Raw genomic sequence first — 21,116 nt, 5'->3', positions numbered from 1 at the left:
TATCACAACATCAATTAACAAGCAGTAACTGTCTATCCTTAAATATATAAAGTATTTTAAGTATACCGAATCGTGTGCAGTCAGTCACGGACTCGAATTAGTGCCATCCTACCATACCAATATTATAAATATGAACGTTTGTAAAGGTCTTTAGATGTTTATATGTTTCATATTCAGTCACGTTTAAACTACTAAACAGATTTGAAAAAAATTTGATAAACAGGATGTTATATCCTAAATCAACAAATAGGATACCTATACATACTCATTCGTGCGGTGCAAAGGCGCGGGAAAGTAATATAGTAGTAGTACAAATAATTCATAATTCTGGATTTATTTCAATATCATGCATAATAATATTTATGCAATAACTTGATAGCGATAATGCACAATCATTAAAGGTGACGTGTTACATAAAAATCATATTTTATTTTAGATACATTCCATTTATTTCATCACTTATATAACTTTATATCTGGCTTTGTTTATCATGTGATGAGCAGAGGTCTGTAACTTGAGCAGTTCTTCTTTGATGAGGCGCGTAATTTCCGATTTCGCTTTAGCTACAGCGAGCTCTTGGGAGCTTTCGATGGCGAGGTACAGTTTGCGTTCGCCTTCTGGTGGTGTCTTGCCAGGCGGGACGTACGTTCCCCGCACTGTGATGCCAGCTTCACTGTATTCACTGATCAATGCTAGCGCCTCCTATAAAAGAAAACAATATATACATTAATACCAATTAATATTCTTACCAAACTACAGGCATATACTATCCATTGGCACTAAACTGACTCAATCTATTTTGTAAGGGAGCTTGGGTTAGAACATAGATATTAGTCTACCAAGATTATGACAAATCCCTTATAAAATAGACAAAAAAAAACTTGTGCTAATGCTTTATTCTTACATGTAACATACATAGTCTACTAAAGACTCAATTTAATGACGAAATACTTTTAACTACATCACAAAATCTATTTATCTGTATGGCCAATAACAAATTGGAAATATATAATAAAATAGGTAAATTCACCTTATATTTATAATTAGTGACAGTGATAACACTTGTGCTTTTTCAGCATTTTAAGACAAAAAAATATCAGGGCCCCCAATAATGCCAACTTGAGTAGCATGTTGACTGTTTATCGCAGAGAAACAAGCTATACTGAGACTCATTCGAATGCAACATCGGTGCATGTGCATACATAATTGCAAGGGTAACCCTACGTGATACGACCTAGCGTGATAACACTTTTAATTATTTATATCGGAGAGACTTCTTTGCAATGAATAGAAAAAGGTCAAAGATATAAAGAGGGCGTATGAACGAGGAAAAAAATATTTATTTCTCTAATACACGCGTACACGAGATAAAGGAGCGATGACTGCCACAAGTTAATTATTTCATTACTGAGCGCTATCAAAAACATAGCTTATTGCACCAATGTTTTTTAACCTGTGGGTCGTCCACGCCCCATACAATATAAGAGCGTCGTAACCCAAATAGAAGCGATAAAAGGATTTTTGGGGAACTTCAATCACAAACTATCTAAAAATAAGAAATTAAATCTAAAATTATTATCGTTTAATAATAGCCTAAACATCTGAATTAAATAGTTTGTAAAATATTTTAAAACAGTAACTAACATGTTACTCTAGGACCATTCAAAAGTTCTTAAACATAACAATATCGAATTAACAAACTATTAAACATATTTCATATTGGAAAACATACGATTTGACAGGAATCATCACATTAAGTTTTAAAAGATTAAGCTGTTTCATTAAATCGGACCGATCGAGATAGATTGGAACCGCGAATTTCATTCACGTAAAGCAACGTACACACCACTGCGCTACAGAGGTCATCAAAGGTGAATGATTTTTTAAAAACAATATCTTTGTCTGTCTGCTATCGATTAAAAATTGCAAACTCATAGTAAATAATTACAAAAAGTGACGAAAAGAGTATGACAGTAACTTCAAAAGGGTAAAGTTCATAAACTTAAAAATAATAAAAAAAATATTAAACACACTGAAAATAACATCTTTATAGGGCTTTAACAGCTTAACTAATCAGTATTAAATTTGGTATACGCGTACTATATGAGACAAGGATATAGGCTACTTTTTATCTCGATCAATAAACATATCCCGGTCACGCGGACAAAGTAACAGATAAAAGCTAGTTTGAAACTAATTAGAAAAGGCCTAAAGGATAAAACTATAAAATTACAACGAAATTACAGAAATGAAAGAGCATGTTTATAAATTAAACCTATAAAAAGCTGAAATATCGAGAGTTTGTATGGTAATTTATATATTAGGTAAATTCACAATGTTTCTTAATTCTAGAGTCAATATTTCTGTATTTACATTCTTGTTAAGGCTTTGTCATGCGAATTAATAAAATCTGTAATGTTTGAAAAGATATTTTATCATAAATAAATAAATAATGCCATACAACCACTACAATCGCATGACCCTCATCCAAAAATACCCTGTGTAATTGGAAACCAGACAAATAATATCTGGGGATACGACTCAGAACATCCAAACCTGGACCAATTCAAAAAAGTTCGTTTTCGTTAAATTGACCCATCCGGGAGTCAAACCCGAGACCTCATTTACAAACTAACTATTACAGATAATTCGGACTGTACCTTGCTAGTGACCCTCCAGCGGGCCTGTTGCGGGAAGTCGTTGATCTCCAGCTCAGTCTCATACTTGCGGAACACCTCCTCGGCTGGCTCCGATGCACTCTCATCTCGAGGCTGATAATTCAATCTCGTATTCAATTTAGCAGCCAGCTGTTCCGCTACTGTTTTAGCCTGAAAATTAAAAATAACATCTCAATATATTAACAAATCTCGAGTCACGACTTTCGTTCACGTTAATCTCCAAAATCGAATACATCAAGTATTCGTTAATGAAATTTTCTGTATTGTTTGCTTCAACTTAAAAGATAGTATAGTTTTTATCGCGATAAGAAATAATGGTACTAAATACATAGGGGGCAAAGCAATATTTGCCGAGTCAATTAGTTAAATATTAATATATTACTTATCAGCATACCTCATTACCCTCATTTATGATAATAAAAACATATACATAAAGAAATCGTTTAATTATATCTCTTAACTTTTACCATAGAGATTTTTTAGAAATATCCAACTTTACGATAATCTCTTTTCTTCCTGCTGCTATGCTTGCATAGTCATGTTTCAATTTCTAAGAACGACGCAGAAAAATTACAGGCTAAGGCGTAACATTTTAGTCCTTTTATGCATTGCCATTCCTCAGAATGGCAATACGTATTACCTATATATTTCAATGTTTGCGTGTAAATTTTACGTAAATTAATTAATAATATTAATCATGATAATCAACTATAAAAGACAATGATTTACACTGATATGCACTATGCAACATATTAAACAATAAAATTTTGACATCTATCTATTTTAATATAATAGATGTAATCTCTCTAAGAGGACATACGCCTATGCTTGCAATAAAATGTTAATATAAAATAATATTAAAGTATTTTGGTATGTATTTTAACTGCAATAATAATAATAATAATATATCTACTTATAATACATTTATTATTTGACACTGTAAAAGAATTACACAACTTACAATCTATCATAACTGACATTTAAAAAATATAGTTGTGTATATGATTTCCTCGTGCACACGTCAAAACAATATTATTGTTTTGCTCCAGATACGGTGTATGGAAATTTTTACTATTTACATGTTTGCGTTCACAAATGTGAGTTGATAGGCTCCCATCACGTAGCAAGTTAGTGGAAGGTTTTTTCTTCTGATTATATCTAGAGACTTCGTTTGTTCCACACAACGGTCCTACTAATATTAAGTTTGTAACTTATATGTTTGTTACTTGAAGCATGATTATGCTTAAATTATTATGCCTATTTTATATTGTTATTAATGAATGTATAGCTAATATAATCTAATATTTATTATTACATTAGGTCAAACGAGCATACGGCTCAGCTGATGGTAAGTGACTACCGCCGCTAATGATCACTTAAAACACCAATGGCATTGCAGGTGTGCTGCCGGCCTTTTAAAAAGGAATATGCTCTTTTCTTAAAAGTTATGATGTCGTATCGGTTCGGAAATATTTCTGCTGGAAGTTGATTTCAACGAGTGGTTGTTCGTGGAAGAAAGTGCCTTTAAAAATGCACGGTGGAAGACCGCCACTCGTCCAGATGGTTGGGATATGTTAAAATAATTAAATATGGATATAAAATATTTAATTTATAATTTAATATATTCACTCTACTACTCGCCAATTTTCTTGTCCTAATTCATTTCTAATACTGAATTTATTTAGGGTCAGACAACAAAGCAAAACATATTTTTGCTTTGTTGTAGCTATTTTTACGTACATTGACTGAATCTAGTCTCAGCACATCTCCTTTATTTAACCTCTGACATTAACAAAATATAGTTAAAATAGATTGGACAAAATAAAATACAAAATTACCTGTGCTATTTGCTATCCACTGATAATGCTAAGCTAGAACCCTTTCTCTATGCTGTGTTAAAATAATAATAAATATCTTTGGACATACTATACAGTGCAATATAGTAATAAACTAAGCAAAACTTATCAGTGGTGTAACAATAGAGTGGCAGGGCTAGCAAAATACCACGGGCCCTCGACCCAAAAAGGCCCCGGCTCAAGAGGCCACGACCTCAGAAATATTTTTTTTTTACATTGTACCTGAGTATTTTATTTTATTTGAAAAGATTTTTTTTTTTTTTACTGATAGGGCACCATCAAAAGAATTTGCCGCAGCTCCAAATGATATAATTACGCCACTGACTTTTAATAAACAACTGATAAAAATATTGAATATCTTTCTTTCCTAAACACATACATTTTATACATTAAAAAAAAAAAACAAACTCATAAATATAAATACTTATATAGCATCGGCACTATCAAAACAAACCATTAGGTGTATATATGCTATAGAAAAATAGAGAAAAAATTAAAGGCTATACTCATAAATGTACTTTTTGAATACTGACCGTAATAAGCGTGTGCGCGGACGGCGCCCCCTTGAGGATCGCCTCGGCGGCCTGCTGCGTGGCGCCCTTGTGCTCGGCGCCGAGCCCCTTGGCGAGGTTGATGCGGGAGGCGAGGCGCCGCGCCAGCTCCAGCTTGCCGTCCGCCGCGCCCGCGCCCGCGCCCGCGCCCGCCGCCGCGCCCGCGCCCGCGCCCACGCCCGCCGCCACGCCCGGCTGCCGGGAACAAACACATAGTAACACATCAACAAGTAAGTAAGACACTCACCAGAGGGAGACTTTGTACAAAAGTCGATTGCTTGGGTACCTCTGTTCCATTCGTGTTTCAACCGTGAAGCAGTTGTGTTTGCATGGCTGTGTTTCGGTTTGAAGGGTGGGATATGGAGTGAATTTACTGGGTACAGAAGACTAACACCTGAGGCCTCAGCAATGGCAACGCATGGGGGGTATCATGGGCGAAACAGTATACTGTTATGTCCATGGTACTGCTCATGTCTATAGGCGAGGGTTACCACTGTCCATCGGGTGGGCCGTCAGCTTGTTTGCCATTCTAAGTTGTATAAAAAAACACGCTATTGAGGAATCGGTACTGTTTTATATTGACAAAAGTGATAAACTAAATTAAAGAATGCAAACAATTTTTTTTTATACAACTTAGAATGGCAAACAAGCTGACGGTCCACCTGACGGAAAGTGGTAACCGTCGCCTATAGACATGAGCAGTACCATGGACATAACAGATTATACTGTTTCGCCCATGATACCCCCCATGCGTTGCCATTCCTGAGGACTCCAGTTTTATTCCTCTGTACCCAGTAAATTCACGCCATATCCCACCCTTCAAACCGAAACACAGCTATGCAAACACAACTGCTTCACGGTTGAAACACGAATGGGACAGAGATACCCAAGCAGTCGACTAATCTACTCAATCAATTTTGATAAGATTCTAAAGGATTAATCTGTAAATATATCTTTTAAGTTATGAGGCAACAAACATGGAAAAATACAAACAAATTGAGAACCACCTTCTTTTTGAAGTCTATGGAATCGCCTAAAGACCGAGAATTATCAACAGTATAATAAAAATACTATTTATAATATGCATTTATACAAAATGTTTATATTGATAGATATCATAAATGAAGAATCTACTTTATAATGTAACATTTTTAAAATTTAACTACTTGACAAATTGTATACTTTTTTTTACGATGTGAATGGTCTGGGAATAAACGTTACTTAGATTAAACATGGGAAAAATATTTTCAAATTAAAAGCGTAATACAGATATTGATTTAAAAATATATTGCAACTGCATGTCAATTCTTTGCCCCAAATTAGGGCAGGATTTTATGTAAACAAAAGACGAAGTAAAAAATATCACATGTTTAGAATAAGTTTTCTACAAATCTCTGACAATTTAATTTAATTTTTATATGCTTATGTATCAGAAAAGAAGGCAAAATTGTAAGAAAGTAAGTACTAAAATCAAAAGTGTATTTCATTAGCTTTTTTATATATAATAATCTGGTCCAGGCTATTTTAATATGGAATATTAGTCTGAAACCTGACCCTTTTAAATGTAAGTAAATATAGCATCTGTTACCTCAAACCAGAGACTACATATATTAATTATTATGAATGAATGAAGAGACTTCAAATTTAAATACCTTAATTTCTTTGACAATCTTCTTAGCGGCGAGCATAGTTTCAATTTGCTGATCCAGATCACCCTCCACGTCTTCGTCATCGGAGTCCTGTAGACCGAGAGCTGCTTTCTGGTACTTTTTCTTTTCAGATGCCGCTTGGGCCTCTGACTCGTCAAATTTAAAACCTGTTCATGATAATCAAATGCAATCTTAGAATATCTTACATATACATAAATCTACCTCTAAAAACTTTTCACCTATTTCATATTATACTTTGGAATTTTTCAACTTTTTTGCCATCAAAATAGCTTAATAAGAATAATAGCTTAATAAGCATGATAAAGATTTCAATTCACTATCGGAACACTTTTAACACAAAACTTTTCAATTTTAAACTTTTTAATCAGAAACATTGAAAACTATTTTTGAAAATTGACAGATAATGATCGATATTCCATTACGAAGAACAGAGTTCGCTAAGCAGGCTCCCATATCTCTTGCATTGAAACTACTCAATGATATTTTGAGCCAGTATCCGCGATTGGATGTATTTGCCTCCAACTTGCTGGAGTTTCGTCGAGGGACCACAGAGTATTTGTGTTCAGACGTTTTTTGTTTCAGTTGAGTATCTTTGTATTATTTTTTTTTATATTTTTGTGTAATATTCCTTTTTGTATGTTATTGTACTCATGCTTTCCTGGGTGAGCGTATTGGAAGACTGTAAGGCTCACCCAGTGGATGTAATAAATAAATAAATAAATAATTGCGACGTTGCTACACTACAATACAATACTTTGCTACGCTAAAATAACTCTTAATATTATGAGCGTTATAAAACAAGTTTTTTAATCTCCAGGAACTCTGGAGAGGTCGTACCTTTCCCGCTGAAGCCGCCGCCGGTGTGCACCTTCTTGCCGTCCTTCTCCTGCGCGTCCTTGTACCGGTCCCACAGCTGGCGCAGCTCCGGCGGCGGCGCCGCGCCGGCCAGCTCCAGCGCCCGCACCACGTCGCCCGCGTACCGGCCCTGCTCCGGCGTTAGGAACGTCCACGCGTACCCTTTGTTGCCCGCGCGACCGGTACGACCGCATCTGTACCATGGATATTTTTTTTATACCACTGAGGTGGCATACAAGCATACGGCCCACCTGATGGTAAGCGGTTACCGTAGCCTATGAACGCCTGCAATACCAGAGGTATTACGCGCGCGCTGCCGATTCTGAAGAAACCTCTTTACCCCCCCTTTGAAGAACCCCATGGATGAAGTATAACATACCGGTGGGGGCAGGGATTGCTAGTAATGGGGATTAGTAGCCCCATTGCTAGCAATATATCTAGTCAAGTGATTCCTTTCCTCCCCGTGGTTCTCCTAGGAAACCATCGTGATTGATTTATTGTTAGATTCGTCACGGTGGACTAACTGACCTGTCCCATCCTCACCTATCATCTCTCACTGGTGCCGCGCCAGTGTATACCGATAGCGCAAGCGGGGCAATTCCATTATCATCCATAAAAAAAAAATAATAACGTACTCAGGTATGTACAGATTTTTTTATGAGTAAAAACAGCATGCCCCCGCTTGCGCTATTTGTATAGGATAGCATGACACCACTGAGATGATAAGCATGAGGATGAAAGCGGGTCAGCAAACCTATTGTGAAGAACACAACAATTAACCACGATAGTTTAAAAGAGGGAACCGCGTGGATGTCGATTTGATAGGGCATATTGCTTAGAAAAGCGGTTTTAGATCCCATTACTAACAATCCCTTTCCAGTATTTAGATTGCTAATACATTGACAAAATAAAGCGAGATCAAAAAACAATTATGTGCATATAATGTAAATGTAAGCATGTAACAGTTTTAAAATTGAAAGAAATTGTAATAAATAACATAATAGATATTGTTGTATATATTTATATTATCTTGCCTTATATCTATGTATATATAAATTTATTAAACAGGTGAAATCAAAATTGTAAAATATTCTATTAGTGAAACTGAACATTTTTCGCAATGAAACATGTATCGAGAAACGACAATTTGAAACCTCCTATACTACCTTAATAACTCCCCACAAACAGTGATAGAATATGCGATATAAAAAAAAAATATCGTTTTTCGGTTTAATTAAACAATATTTAGTTCCACTGGTTTAGTCCTTAAAAGGGCGCGAATGATTTTAATTTCCCCCCATATAATTCTAGATTGATTAATTTCAGTTTAACAAATATTAGTACTGCAGACTCCATTTAACTTCTTATCCTTTACTTATAACTTGATAAAAATATCCAATTTCAAAAATACAATCGAATAATAAAATATGAACACACCTATGCACGTAATCCTCGTAATGGTTGGGGCAATCGTAATTAACGACCAGCACTAGTTGTTTGACGTCGAGACCGCGAGCCGCCACGCTTGTTGCTACCAACAGTTTCACCTTGCCGTTCTTGAAGTCCACGATCGTCGAGTCCCTGTCGAATTGATCAATCCCTGTAACAACCCACCATTAATATATATGTCACTTAAAAAACCAGCGGGATCAGCAAGTGTCTGCGTGCTATGAAACAATCAAACGATATATGTATAGAAAACATACGAACATATATGTTATTAAGAAAAAAAAAATGGAAAAAATATCTACATTGAAAATAAATATTGTAAAATAGACTACACTTCATATTTGCACATATAACGTCTTTTGATATTGACAATATAAGTCTTTTTATTTTAAATTGTATTAACAATTTATCATTCTATTAATATATATATATATATATATATATATATATATATATATATATATATATATATTATATTATTGCATACTAATATATTTTAATAAACTGAAACCACATATACTACATTACATAGAAAAAATAATGTTATTATAAAATAGCGCACAAACACTTGAAGATCTTAAATAAATTAATATTAAACATTGTCAAGTAGACAAGAAATTAAAAGCAATCTTCATCAGCACTGAGACAGGATCGTAAGCTGAAATAAAAATATTATAAATTTAGTTATTTTAAATCCAACATATATCATGGAAACAATGCGATAATAATTTTTTCTCAAACATGCTTGGAAATGTGAGCATTATTTTGACAATCTTCTTAGAGATAAATCAAAATTGCCGTACTGGCCAGATACATGCGGGCAGCGGCCGGCAAAAGTTGTATGAAAATCCATAGCTGTCGTGTTTTGCGGCCAGATAAATTACTATGTTAACTCATATCTGTCGTGTAATTTAAAAATGGAATGACCTTTTACTTCGAGACATGGCTACCAAGGAGGTAACTAATAAAAGGTTTTATTTAAATTTCGAACTAGCTTGCAAAAAAAAAGCTGTTTATTGAAAAAAAAAAACAAACGGACATTATGGCGCGTGAAAAATTATTATTGTTCGTCATTGAACTTAAAAAGTAAAATTGTGTTTTTGATTTTCGCGCATTGTTTGAGAAAAGTACTATACAAGCCTTGGCCACAACTAGGCATTGATGGACTCACGTATGTGTGCCTCAACTACACCTCAGCCCACATTTCCACGTTCGTCCATCAATGCCTCAGTTGCTGGCCGCTGCAGTAATGTACTAAGAAAATATAAAATGTACTCTAATTATAAATTTAGGAAAAGCTACTATGTAGTTACTGCATGTAAGAGGGTTTCGCCCCTCTGGTGTGAAGACATTTTAGGCCGTTCTTGTTATTAACGAAGAACTCTGCTGTAGCTTATATTAGTGTCTTTGTTCATGTAAAAATAAATCTCAATCTCTAAAATAATACAAGTATTAGCGCTTGACCTACATCAATGTGAACTTAGAAAAAAAAATATTAATGAGCAATAGACAAAAAGCTATTGTAAACAATCTATTGTACAGACGGTTTGTTGCATTTAAAAATACTAAATCACACCATCATCATAATTAGCGATTCTAAACCAACGTTTTTTAACAAATTTATTTAAAAACATATATAAATTACTCAAAATTATAAACCCAAAACTTGAAACATCCCCAAATCCTAACTAGGGTTACCAATTTGCTTCCCAACCGTGGCATCTATTGGCAAAACCCCCCAAGAGAGAAGCTTATGTTCAGCAGTGGACAGTTAAGGGCTGATATAACGATGATGATAATTTCAGAAAAGCTATTAAAAATTATAATATTTTTCAGTAAACGAAAATATATATATATATTTTTTTTTAAATAATAATTTATAACTTACTTTTAATAATTAAAATGGCAAACTAATATTAATAATGTATTCCCATATTATTGTCCCTATATTGTAAAATTTACTCCAAACATTTCTCAATAACCCTACATTAGTGGTTACAAATTGGTACTGATCAAATCTTCACTTAGATTAGGCACTTATACAAGTCTTAATTTAGAAATAGAATACACTGCATATCAGCAAACAAATACATTGGTGAAAATTTAAATTCTAAACCATAGAGCTTTCTCCATAAAGGCTCCATAATGAAATACAACATTTTAGGTGAACTTACCGCCATGTAAACTCATGCACGAGTAAGAAGCTTTCATGAGGTCCTTCAAAAGACTGTCCGCGTTCTCCTGTTTGTCCACAAATACTATGATACTGCCCATTTGACTGTATAATCCAAGCAATTCGAGTAATTTGAAGAATTTCGCATCCTCCTCCAATATGGCGACATGCTGTTCTACATCTTTACATACTACACTCCTACCGCCAACCTGTCAAAAATTAAAGAATATAACTTATACCGTAAACTACAATTTAAAAATATTCAACCGACAGGAAGTTACGGTTGTTACAATATAGCAAACAATCTATCCTATTTGTACTTAGATTACAATGTTAATAGACGTCATACCAATAAAAAAAAATACTCCCAAACATGACTATCACTTCCACATTTGTAAAATGTGAAAGTGAATTTGTTTGTTACCTCTAAGTATTATAAATTAAATATTTGATTGGGTTATTATGGCCTAAAATGGCCCGATCAAACGTCTTAAAATTTGCCATATCTATCTTATATATTCGTCCTTGGGTTTAACTTAACTGTTACACGTCGACTCATCACGATCTATTGTGCTTCCCCCTGCCTTTGAAAACTTTATGTTATACCATTACGATATAGCGCGGTTTAAGATGTCTATAGTCTTCACACTTCGAATAAGCCGTTCCCAGTAGACTCATATGCATACTTGCCCATGAATTACAACTGCACATCAGGTGTTCCACATATTCCTAATCCTCATTGCACTATATGCATAGTGTGTCCGAAGACAGACTCATTTTATATATGTTCTTATATTTATCCAGTTAAGACGTGCATTATAAGTCTTGCCTGTTTTGTACCTCTACTGTAGATAGTTTATCCTAACCTTCAGCCTTGTTGTTTAAGAATGATTTTGAATGCCTATGACATTTCAATTCTTTCATTCATTTTGCTGTGTTTTGTTATAATAAATACACCAATAACGACTTCCAATAACTTTAACCCTATACTTGATGATGAATCCATGGTCGTGATTTTTAAATAAGAAATGATAACAAAAGTATTAATCACATACCTGAATTTCAATAGGTTTTTGCAGTATCCTTCGTGCAAGAGCTTCCATTTGTCGCGGAAATGTGGCACTGAACATCACAGTCTGTCTATCAGGTCGTATGTTGTCGATTATTTTCATCACCTATACAATAAAAAAGAAAATATCATGAGCTTATCGATCTTATATTAATACTCCAGCCAACCCATCAAATATTATTTGCCCCCTGACGACACCTACCGGTTCCAATTTATCTTATCAGGACAAAAATTATCCTGCATTAGGTTGGAGCAATTTACACATAAGATTTCATTAAAATCGGTTGAACGAACGTAAATAAATATTGCAACATGGGATTTTTATTAAGATTTTTTTCATTTCTTTACGTTACAAAAGTGCAGGAAGAAAGAGATGTACCCTATATACATCTTTGGCACCCAATTATCTCTGTCTAACCTGCATGGAACTTGGTGGGAAAATAAACAGATACATATTTATCTTTTTCTGATATGTTATGGTGTATACTGTATATGATCTGAGTGATGTACAATTTAACAGTCATTTCCTAAAACAATACTGACCTGTGGCTCGAAACCCATATCGAACATCCTGTCTGCTTCGTCTAGCACGACGTACGTCACTCTACGCAGGTTGGTCACACGTCCCGAATTCGCGGCTAACATATCAATCATTCTACCTGGAGTGCAAACTATCATCTCAGCACCACGCTTTAATTCCGCTATCTAGAAAACAAATTAAAATTTATAGTTTAAAAATTTTATGTAAAAAAGACTTCAATTTTAATAACAACATGATTTTTATCATATTCGTTAAAATCAGTCTACAATGAACAATGATATCGCATATCGATACCATACAAGCAATACATTGGAATTGAAAAGTTGTTTAAAACGAATTTAATTGATTAAAATAAAGGAACAAATGTAACTCTTCGTAATAATAATAAGCGGTAATTAACATTTTCCACCAGTAATAGAATTGTATTCTACATTTACACTTGCAAATTTTATAAATCTAGAAATTTAAATCTGATCAAGATTTTTAAATACACAAAATGTTTATCACTAAACACATATTGGGCTATAAGGTTGTTTGCCATTCCCATTATCATAAAAAAATTTGATGAAATTAGGCCAACAGGCAATTCATACACTGAATTAAAACATATACTTTTCCCTTGGTAATATGTTCACAACTGAAATCCAAACAAAAACAATTTGTTTCCCTTTGCAGGCAAATGAAATTAATAGTTTATTTAGAGGCAGACAATACTTATGTAGATTTATAGAAAATATTGTATTGTAAACTAACCTGTTCAGATATCCCAGTACCCCCATAAACACATACAACTCTTAGTCCCAAGGATTTGGCAAACTTCTTGATGTCTTTCCCTATTTGCATGCACAGTTCCCTGGTGGGCGTCATAATTAGTGAGATCGGTCCGTCGGTGTCTTCCAGTGGTGGTTGATCTAGCACATGGCGAAACATTGGCAGGATAAAAGCTAACGTTTTACCGGAGCCAGTCTTAGCTATGCCTATTAGATCTCTGTAACAAAAATTGAATTATACTGATACATTTTTAAATGAACAATTTGTACTTAAAAAAGTTATTTCATATATTTTTATGGCTTTTTTTTTAATAATAACAATAATTATGTCAACAATAGACAAACACAGCAATAGACTAGTCGGCAAGCTAAGATATCCTGTGTTATGAGAAAGCAGGCAAAAACATCTGGGGTACAACCCAGAACACTGAAACTCAAGACAAAAAAGACGGAAAAATTCAGAATAAGGCATGGAGGCAACTTAGTTCTCAGGAATGGCAACACATGAAGGACACTATGAGTATTACAGTGTATTCTGTAATGCCCATGGTAATATTCATGTCCACATTCCATTAAGTCTACCTGATAAGGTAGACTGTTAATAAACTTGTTTGCCATTCTAAAGAAATAAAAAATGTTAATTTAACAATTAACATTTTATGTTATTAAATATGATATTAATAAAAAATATTTCCGTTAACTTGTACGACTTACTTTATCGGAATTTTTTATAATGTATAAAACATAATTACAACTTAATGTCGCATGAATGTATGTTGTGTAACAACACTCTAATTAAGATATCTTTTATAGACACAAAAATACTGAATATCACACTAGATTGCAATAAATTTATGGCTATATGTATATATATAAAGACATAGACACATCTGTCTTTGGATATATGTATATGCCCACAGTGTGAAGTCGCCTTCGGTGGACCTTTCAATTCTGTTTTCAACTCCGAGTCTCTAGAAAAGCTTATGTCCTCGAAATATAGAACGAATTATTTTAGAAAATATTTTTCAGGGACATAAAAAGAAATGTAAGTCACCTATATAGATATTATAATTAAATCGTGTCTGTCTGTACATCTTATCACACAAAAACTACTAAACGGATTATAATGAAATATAGTGTGATAATAATTAACCTCCTTACTACTCATTACCTACCTTACTCCTGGTACAACATACGCTTCTTAATGCTCATTTACAATATTGGTGTAAAAAACTGATTAATAAATAAATATGAGTAGTATTTGCCGCAAAATATTATTCTCATGGGAAGATATAAAAATTCGCTATGTGAAAACGTCACAGAGTATGAATAGTTTTACTATACATCATTTCAGTTGTTTATTTATAATAACAATTGTTATAGTTACAGGTACACTGCATTCGCGATAACCAGAGAACTTCCTTATCCGTTATCCATTCTGACAGTTATATATGTACATAATAGGCACTAGATTTTTTTTTATGGGTGAAAATGGTATGGTAACCCCGCCTGCGCTAACGGGATACGCTGGCGAAGCACCAGTGAAGGGTGATAGATGAGAATGAAAACAGGCCAGTTAGCCTACAATGATGAATTCAACAGGACTTAACCAGGATAGTTTCCAGGGGGAACCGCGAGGAGGTCGACGTGGTTGGGTATATTGCTAGGAATGGGATTCTCAGTCTCCATTACTAACAATCCCTTTCCCCCCAGGCACTAGATAATTGTGGTGTAATAGCCAACCATACCTTCCAGACATAATAGCGGGTATAGCTTGAGCTTGTATAGGTGTAGGCTTCTCGAAGCTCAGCTTCTTTAATATATCTAGCTCTTTCTTACTGATACCACAATGGGCCCACGTTCTGATAGGCTTAGGACAACCTTTGCCCTTAACCCTGATGCCTTCTAATTCAGTTCTATATGCTTCTACTTCTTCTGCCGTCATTCTTGATAATTCGCTAACCTGAGAAAGAAAATAAGCAGTCCATTATATATAGTTTGTATTTGAATATCAGCTAAATTACACATACAATGTACTATCCATACTGTGTGCTCCGTATGAATTCTTATAGTCTATTTAAACAGAACTTAATGAAAAAAAAAAATATCATCTATTCCTTAAATTCTATTGAAAAATACTAAAATTATCATAGATGTACTCTCTAAACCAAATTAGTAACAAATCTATATTATCAGCAGACTGTTGTGATCTGGTCAATTATGCATTTTTTTTTACACATTTTCAATATGTTCTATTAAAAAAGATTATAGTTATTAAGGCTAATAATAATGTTTCCGACACTCGTTAGATTGCATTATTATTTAATGACTAGTATGGAGCATATTAAATATGATTGCTTTCAGAACACAGAAATGGACAGAAATCCCTAGATCCCGCGTAAAAACTATGAAAACATCCTAAAACTTTTCATAACTTCCAGAAATCCTATGAAAGCGAAAAATAAGATGTTCGATGAGACATCTACAGTATAGTAACAAAAGTTTGAAAATATATGAATTACCTCAGTATAAAAAGATTTTCTGAATGGCATATAATTCAAACTAGCATGGTCCACTTTGGCCAGCTCCTTTCTTTGTTTGGACGCAAGATTTGCAGCAGCATCTTTGATATCTTCAGTTTCTTCTTCTGATGAATATTCCAATCCATCTTGGTTCTGTTCTATTAGTTCACCTGTTCAGAGAAACAATTTGTTTAGTTTTAAGCTGTTAATTAAAGAATGAATAAATGTGGAGTCTGTAGTAATGTATCCGTTTTCACAGCTAAACTGCTGCACTAATTTGGATGAAAATTGTCACAGATATAGTTAAAACAAGTGTACAGTGTACAATAGTACAGTGGGTTGATGACAATAAAATTGCATATGACATCGTCTGATACTTCATGTAAATATACAATATAATCTGACAATGTCTTCCTTTTATCCCCTCATCATGAACATAGGACTCATAGAAGGGATTTTCATAATCTCATGAATAACAATAATGAATTAAATTCCTACATAACTATGTCGAATGGTAAGTTTCTCAAAATTTCATTATAACCTGTTAATCATATATCTATAACGTATGTCATGAACCTAAACTGTAATAAATACCTTTGTTTTTCTGTTCAGTAACGTTTTTCTTGGCAGTACCAGTAAGAATGACCACGCCTGTTCCGCCTGTAGTGGGAACACTGATACCTCTAGCTTGATCCATCTGGTTGACTTTTCTTACCTCCTACAAAGAAATAATTAATTAATGTAGAGCTATTAAGAGTCGGGGAATTAACATGATAAACTATAATAATTTACCTAAATTATCTCGATATTTCAACCAAGTTATACCAAATCTGGTCAGGAGTAGACTAATTAATTCTCATCTATTATATACCATAAAACATGTAGTGTAAAAATGTAAATATTAATTATGTTATCTTTAACGTTGTTAAGTTTCAGTAATGGGTTTGCTAGTGAGATGAATGTGTCTAGTAACAACAATAATATATATAATAAATAAATTTTTAAATAATACTGTACTGTATATTTGTTTATGTATTAATAGTTGTAGCGCTTCAGCTGCCCGCTAACGAAATGCTTTCTTACTGTTCTGGGTTGACTGGAAGAAATCTCTGTAAGTCCACCCTTGCTCACAACATTTATAAATAGATTATTTAATATGTAACTTACAAGTGCAATAAAGAATATATATATATATATTTTTTTTTTTTTTGAAAAATATAAAAGTATTATTTTTCATCCCTACTATTGAAAATGATTCTTCATTGTTAGGCTGTCATTATAGTTTAAAAAGAAAATTAAAAAAAATATATACACATACTATATGGGATGGACTATTTTTTAACCCAACCATTAAACATTTATTGATCACGCAGCTAAGACTAAGGTTTAAAAAGTTTTCTCCAATTGGTTTAACTTGTGAATATAGAGAATAGTAGAGAATATTCTTAAATAACTTATATATGTACTATAGGTAATTTTATATTTAGACTTATTATTAAATTACTCGCCTGTTGTACTTCTTGCATATATGCATCCAAAGGATCAATTTCGTCTTCTATCTCTTTCTTTTCTTCAACAGGTTGTTTCTCTTTGGCTTCTCCATCTTCACCTAAAACATGAAGCAAAAATTACAATTGTATAAACACAATATTATAATGTAAAATATTTATTTATGTATATTTTTTGTAGAAAATTTCAATCATTCTTTCCCTGTTTTCATATCACTCTTAACCTGAATAATTCATAATTTTTTCTAATAATAGATTTGAATATATAATTAAGCCTACTCAAAAAAAAATGTTTACAGTAAGTGCCGAATTTAGCCTACATATACTTGTACTCTCGCCGTGTGGTCCCGGCATAGAGTAGGCCACTTCTGGGTGGAAGGGATTGTTAGTAATGGGGAGGTTAGACCCCATTGCTATAAATATACCCTATCAGTTCGACCTCCATGCAGTTCCCCCTAGAAACTATCATTTATCGAACAGTTAATGTTCCACACATTAAGTATATGGTGAGTATATGTAGAACAATTTGAGTTGTAAAATAAAATTTGTAATTTAAAAAGAACTATGTTTTTTGAATCAGTTAGTTACGTTATGATTATTTTTGTACCTTCATCACCAGAATCATCCTCAAGTGACCACTTCTTAGCAGGCATCTGTATGTTGCTGACAATGCTACCTTTCTGCACTTCCTTCTTCGCTGACTCTAACTCTTTGCGTTTCCGTTCAGCGCGCCAACGCTCAATACGATCTCGTCGCTTCTGCATTTCAGCCTCTAATCGACTCTGTTCTTCCTCCTATTGTGAGTTTAAATGAACTAATATATTTCCACACTTAATCACTCTTGAATACACATGTATCTTATGTACATGAAACAGCTCTGCTCATACAAGTTTTATAAATACACAAAAATATACTTTTAAACAAATTTCGCAATAATATAAAAGTAACTTTAAATATATTATTATATAAATATGTAAATCACAGGGACAGACATAATACAAAAAGATGAAACTAACTATAATAAAATACTATGAATGTGGCAGTGTATCGCTGTTTATTATCTTTTAACTAGCCATTCACTTAATCTTAAGAACAAACAAGGTGATCAATCTAAAAATTTATTTTCTTTGTGTATTATTTTTAATTTGTAAATATAATATATAATAAATACATAATATAAATAATATGATAAAAATAATGGGTCTATGGTATTATTCAATATAGACTACATCATAGGTTCTCTATGTGCAGGATTACATCGGTTGTGGACATTTGAGCCATTCAGTTAGACAGTAGAAGACCAATAGAAAATTAAGGAGACAAGAAATGAGATCATTCATCATTGAGATGGTGTAAATAGGTCATGAACAGATTAAAAATATAATCTAAAAATTACAGACAGTATGTAAAATTAAAATGTAAAAAAAAAATTTAATGGACTCTAGAAAAAAAAAAACATTAGCGTAGGTGGGCAAAATAAGGTTGAGAAACTAAACTATACTGACCTTGTCAACAGTACCTGGATCATATTCACCAGATTCAGACTTAATTGCTTTTTCTTTTGATTTTGATCTGTCTTTTTCTCGTTCTGGTGACTTCTTTCTAGAAGACTTGCTGCTTGACCCATTTCTTTTATCATCTCGTTTATCACTAAATAAAAATATTTGTAAAATATAATAATATTATAATCATTTAAATTTTTTTGTATACAACTTAGAATTGCAAACAAGCTGACGGCCCACCTGATGGAATGTGGTAATCGTCGCCTATAGACATGAACAGTACCTTAGACATAACAGAATATATTGTTTCACCCATGATACCCCCATGTGTTGCCTTTCCTGAGGACTCAAGAATGTTATTCCTCAGTACCCTGTAAATTCACACCATATCCCACCCTTCAAACCGAAACACAGCCATGCAAACAACTGCTTTATGGTTGAAACAAAAATTAAACAGAGGTACCCAAACAAATTACTTTTGTACAAAGTCTCCCTATGGTAAAAATAATAATAATTGTAATTATTTATATCAGCTTTCATCATATCGGCCTTTAACTGTCCACTGCTGAACATAAGCCTCCCCTTTGGGGGATTTAGCCACTAGTTGCCGCGCTTGGTGGGCAGATTGACAACTGCAGTCATTGCAGGCTTTAGAGATGTTTTAAAACGAAAGCTTTTGCTCATCACTCGCCCTCCCTTAGTCGGCTCTTACAACACCCACTGGATAGAAAGGGATGGCCTACTCTATGCCAGGACCACACAGCCATATCAGCTTTACTCATTTTAAATTCCAGGATGCCCACTTTGATGACATGGTCCACTCTAGCAGTACATAGCTGCATAACTGGCATAAATAATTACAATACAATAATAGTTTATATTCCACAAAATAACTAATTTAAAAAATTAAGAAAAGTAGTGTTTACCTTAAATGGTTATATTATACAACCATTTAACTCATGCTAATCATAATAAAATAATAAACACATTATTACACACAAAATAGATTTATAAATAGAACATTGATACAGAATATGCAATTACAAAAGGTGCCCTTATCATTAAACGCAATATTAATTATATTTAATATTGCGTTTAATGATAATTCTATGTCAAGCAAATGCATATGACTGTTCTTATTTGAAGTGTGAAATATAGCAATGAAATTAATATATAGACATGGTATCCAAACATAAACATTAAAAACAGCATAGCATGAATGCACTATGAGCTACATAGAAAATCAACTGATGTCCATTATGCTTTTAATATCTAAAATATTCAAACACTTTGTTTGACATTCTAAATAGTATAATAAAAATCCTATATAGCTATATTTTACTAAACATGAATATGAAGGATATAGTATAAAAACAATCAAATTATAAGTGATAATTTTTACCTTTTCCTATCTCGATCCCGATCACGATCCCTATCTCGATCTCTGCTTCGGTCTCTTTTAGAATCCCGATCCCTGCTGCGGCTACGTTTCCTTTTAGACGACTTCGAATTTCTGTCACGACTTCTTGAACGAGATCTGCGCCGTTTGCGATCTGGAGTCGCGGATCGACTGTGAGACCGTCTCCGTTCGCGATCGCGATCCCGATCACGATCACGCCTAAAACATTTAAACGAATATAAGCAAAATTATAGTTACGACGCCAAACGCATATGTCTCTACCTAAAGACAAATATATAACTATACACAATAAAGAACGTACCCGCTGCGAACCATTATTACAATATTATATATAATGCTCTGTCAACAGAAAAAAATACTATTTTTAGGAAATTTTAAATGGTTGGTTTAATTTTTGATCGTGGAACCGTGGCACGCTTTCAGTTCACATTTATTTTGTTGACAACAATTGACAATTTAGTCTGACATGACAACAAATGCCAGCATTTGACAGCCATGAATTCTGTAGATCAAACATTAAAAATAGTACCAAATTTATGATAATAAAAAAAA

General features: G+C 33.5%; 1 protein-coding gene across 1 annotated transcript; it reads right to left on the bottom strand.

Moving 5' to 3' along the window:
- Positions 1 to 425: 425 nt before the first annotated feature.
- On the bottom strand, positions 426 to 21,023 carry LOC113516188 (probable ATP-dependent RNA helicase DDX46). Its single transcript, XM_052901019.1, has 18 exons — positions 20,866 to 21,023; positions 20,547 to 20,762; positions 19,148 to 19,292; positions 18,250 to 18,436; positions 17,643 to 17,743; positions 16,729 to 16,852; positions 16,135 to 16,304; positions 15,361 to 15,575; positions 13,596 to 13,830; positions 12,845 to 13,006; positions 12,288 to 12,407; positions 11,234 to 11,441; positions 9,048 to 9,210; positions 7,593 to 7,804; positions 6,738 to 6,901; positions 5,068 to 5,280; positions 2,661 to 2,828; positions 426 to 702 (listed from the first exon to the last, which is right to left on the bottom strand). Exons 1-18 carry the CDS (start codon positions 20,877 to 20,879, stop codon positions 460 to 462), a joined length of 3,060 nt encoding a protein of 1,019 aa, XP_052756979.1. The 5' UTR covers positions 20,880 to 21,023; the 3' UTR covers positions 426 to 459.
- Positions 21,024 to 21,116: the final 93 nt, after the last annotated feature.

Source organism: Galleria mellonella, unplaced genomic scaffold, assembly GCF_026898425.1.
Source record: "Galleria mellonella isolate WM207_F2 unplaced genomic scaffold, CSIRO_AGI_GalMel_v1 utg74, whole genome shotgun sequence".
In the NCBI taxonomy this organism is placed as follows: domain Eukaryota; kingdom Metazoa; phylum Arthropoda; class Insecta; order Lepidoptera; family Pyralidae; genus Galleria; species Galleria mellonella.
This window is presented reverse-complemented; position numbering and strand designations above follow the sequence as displayed.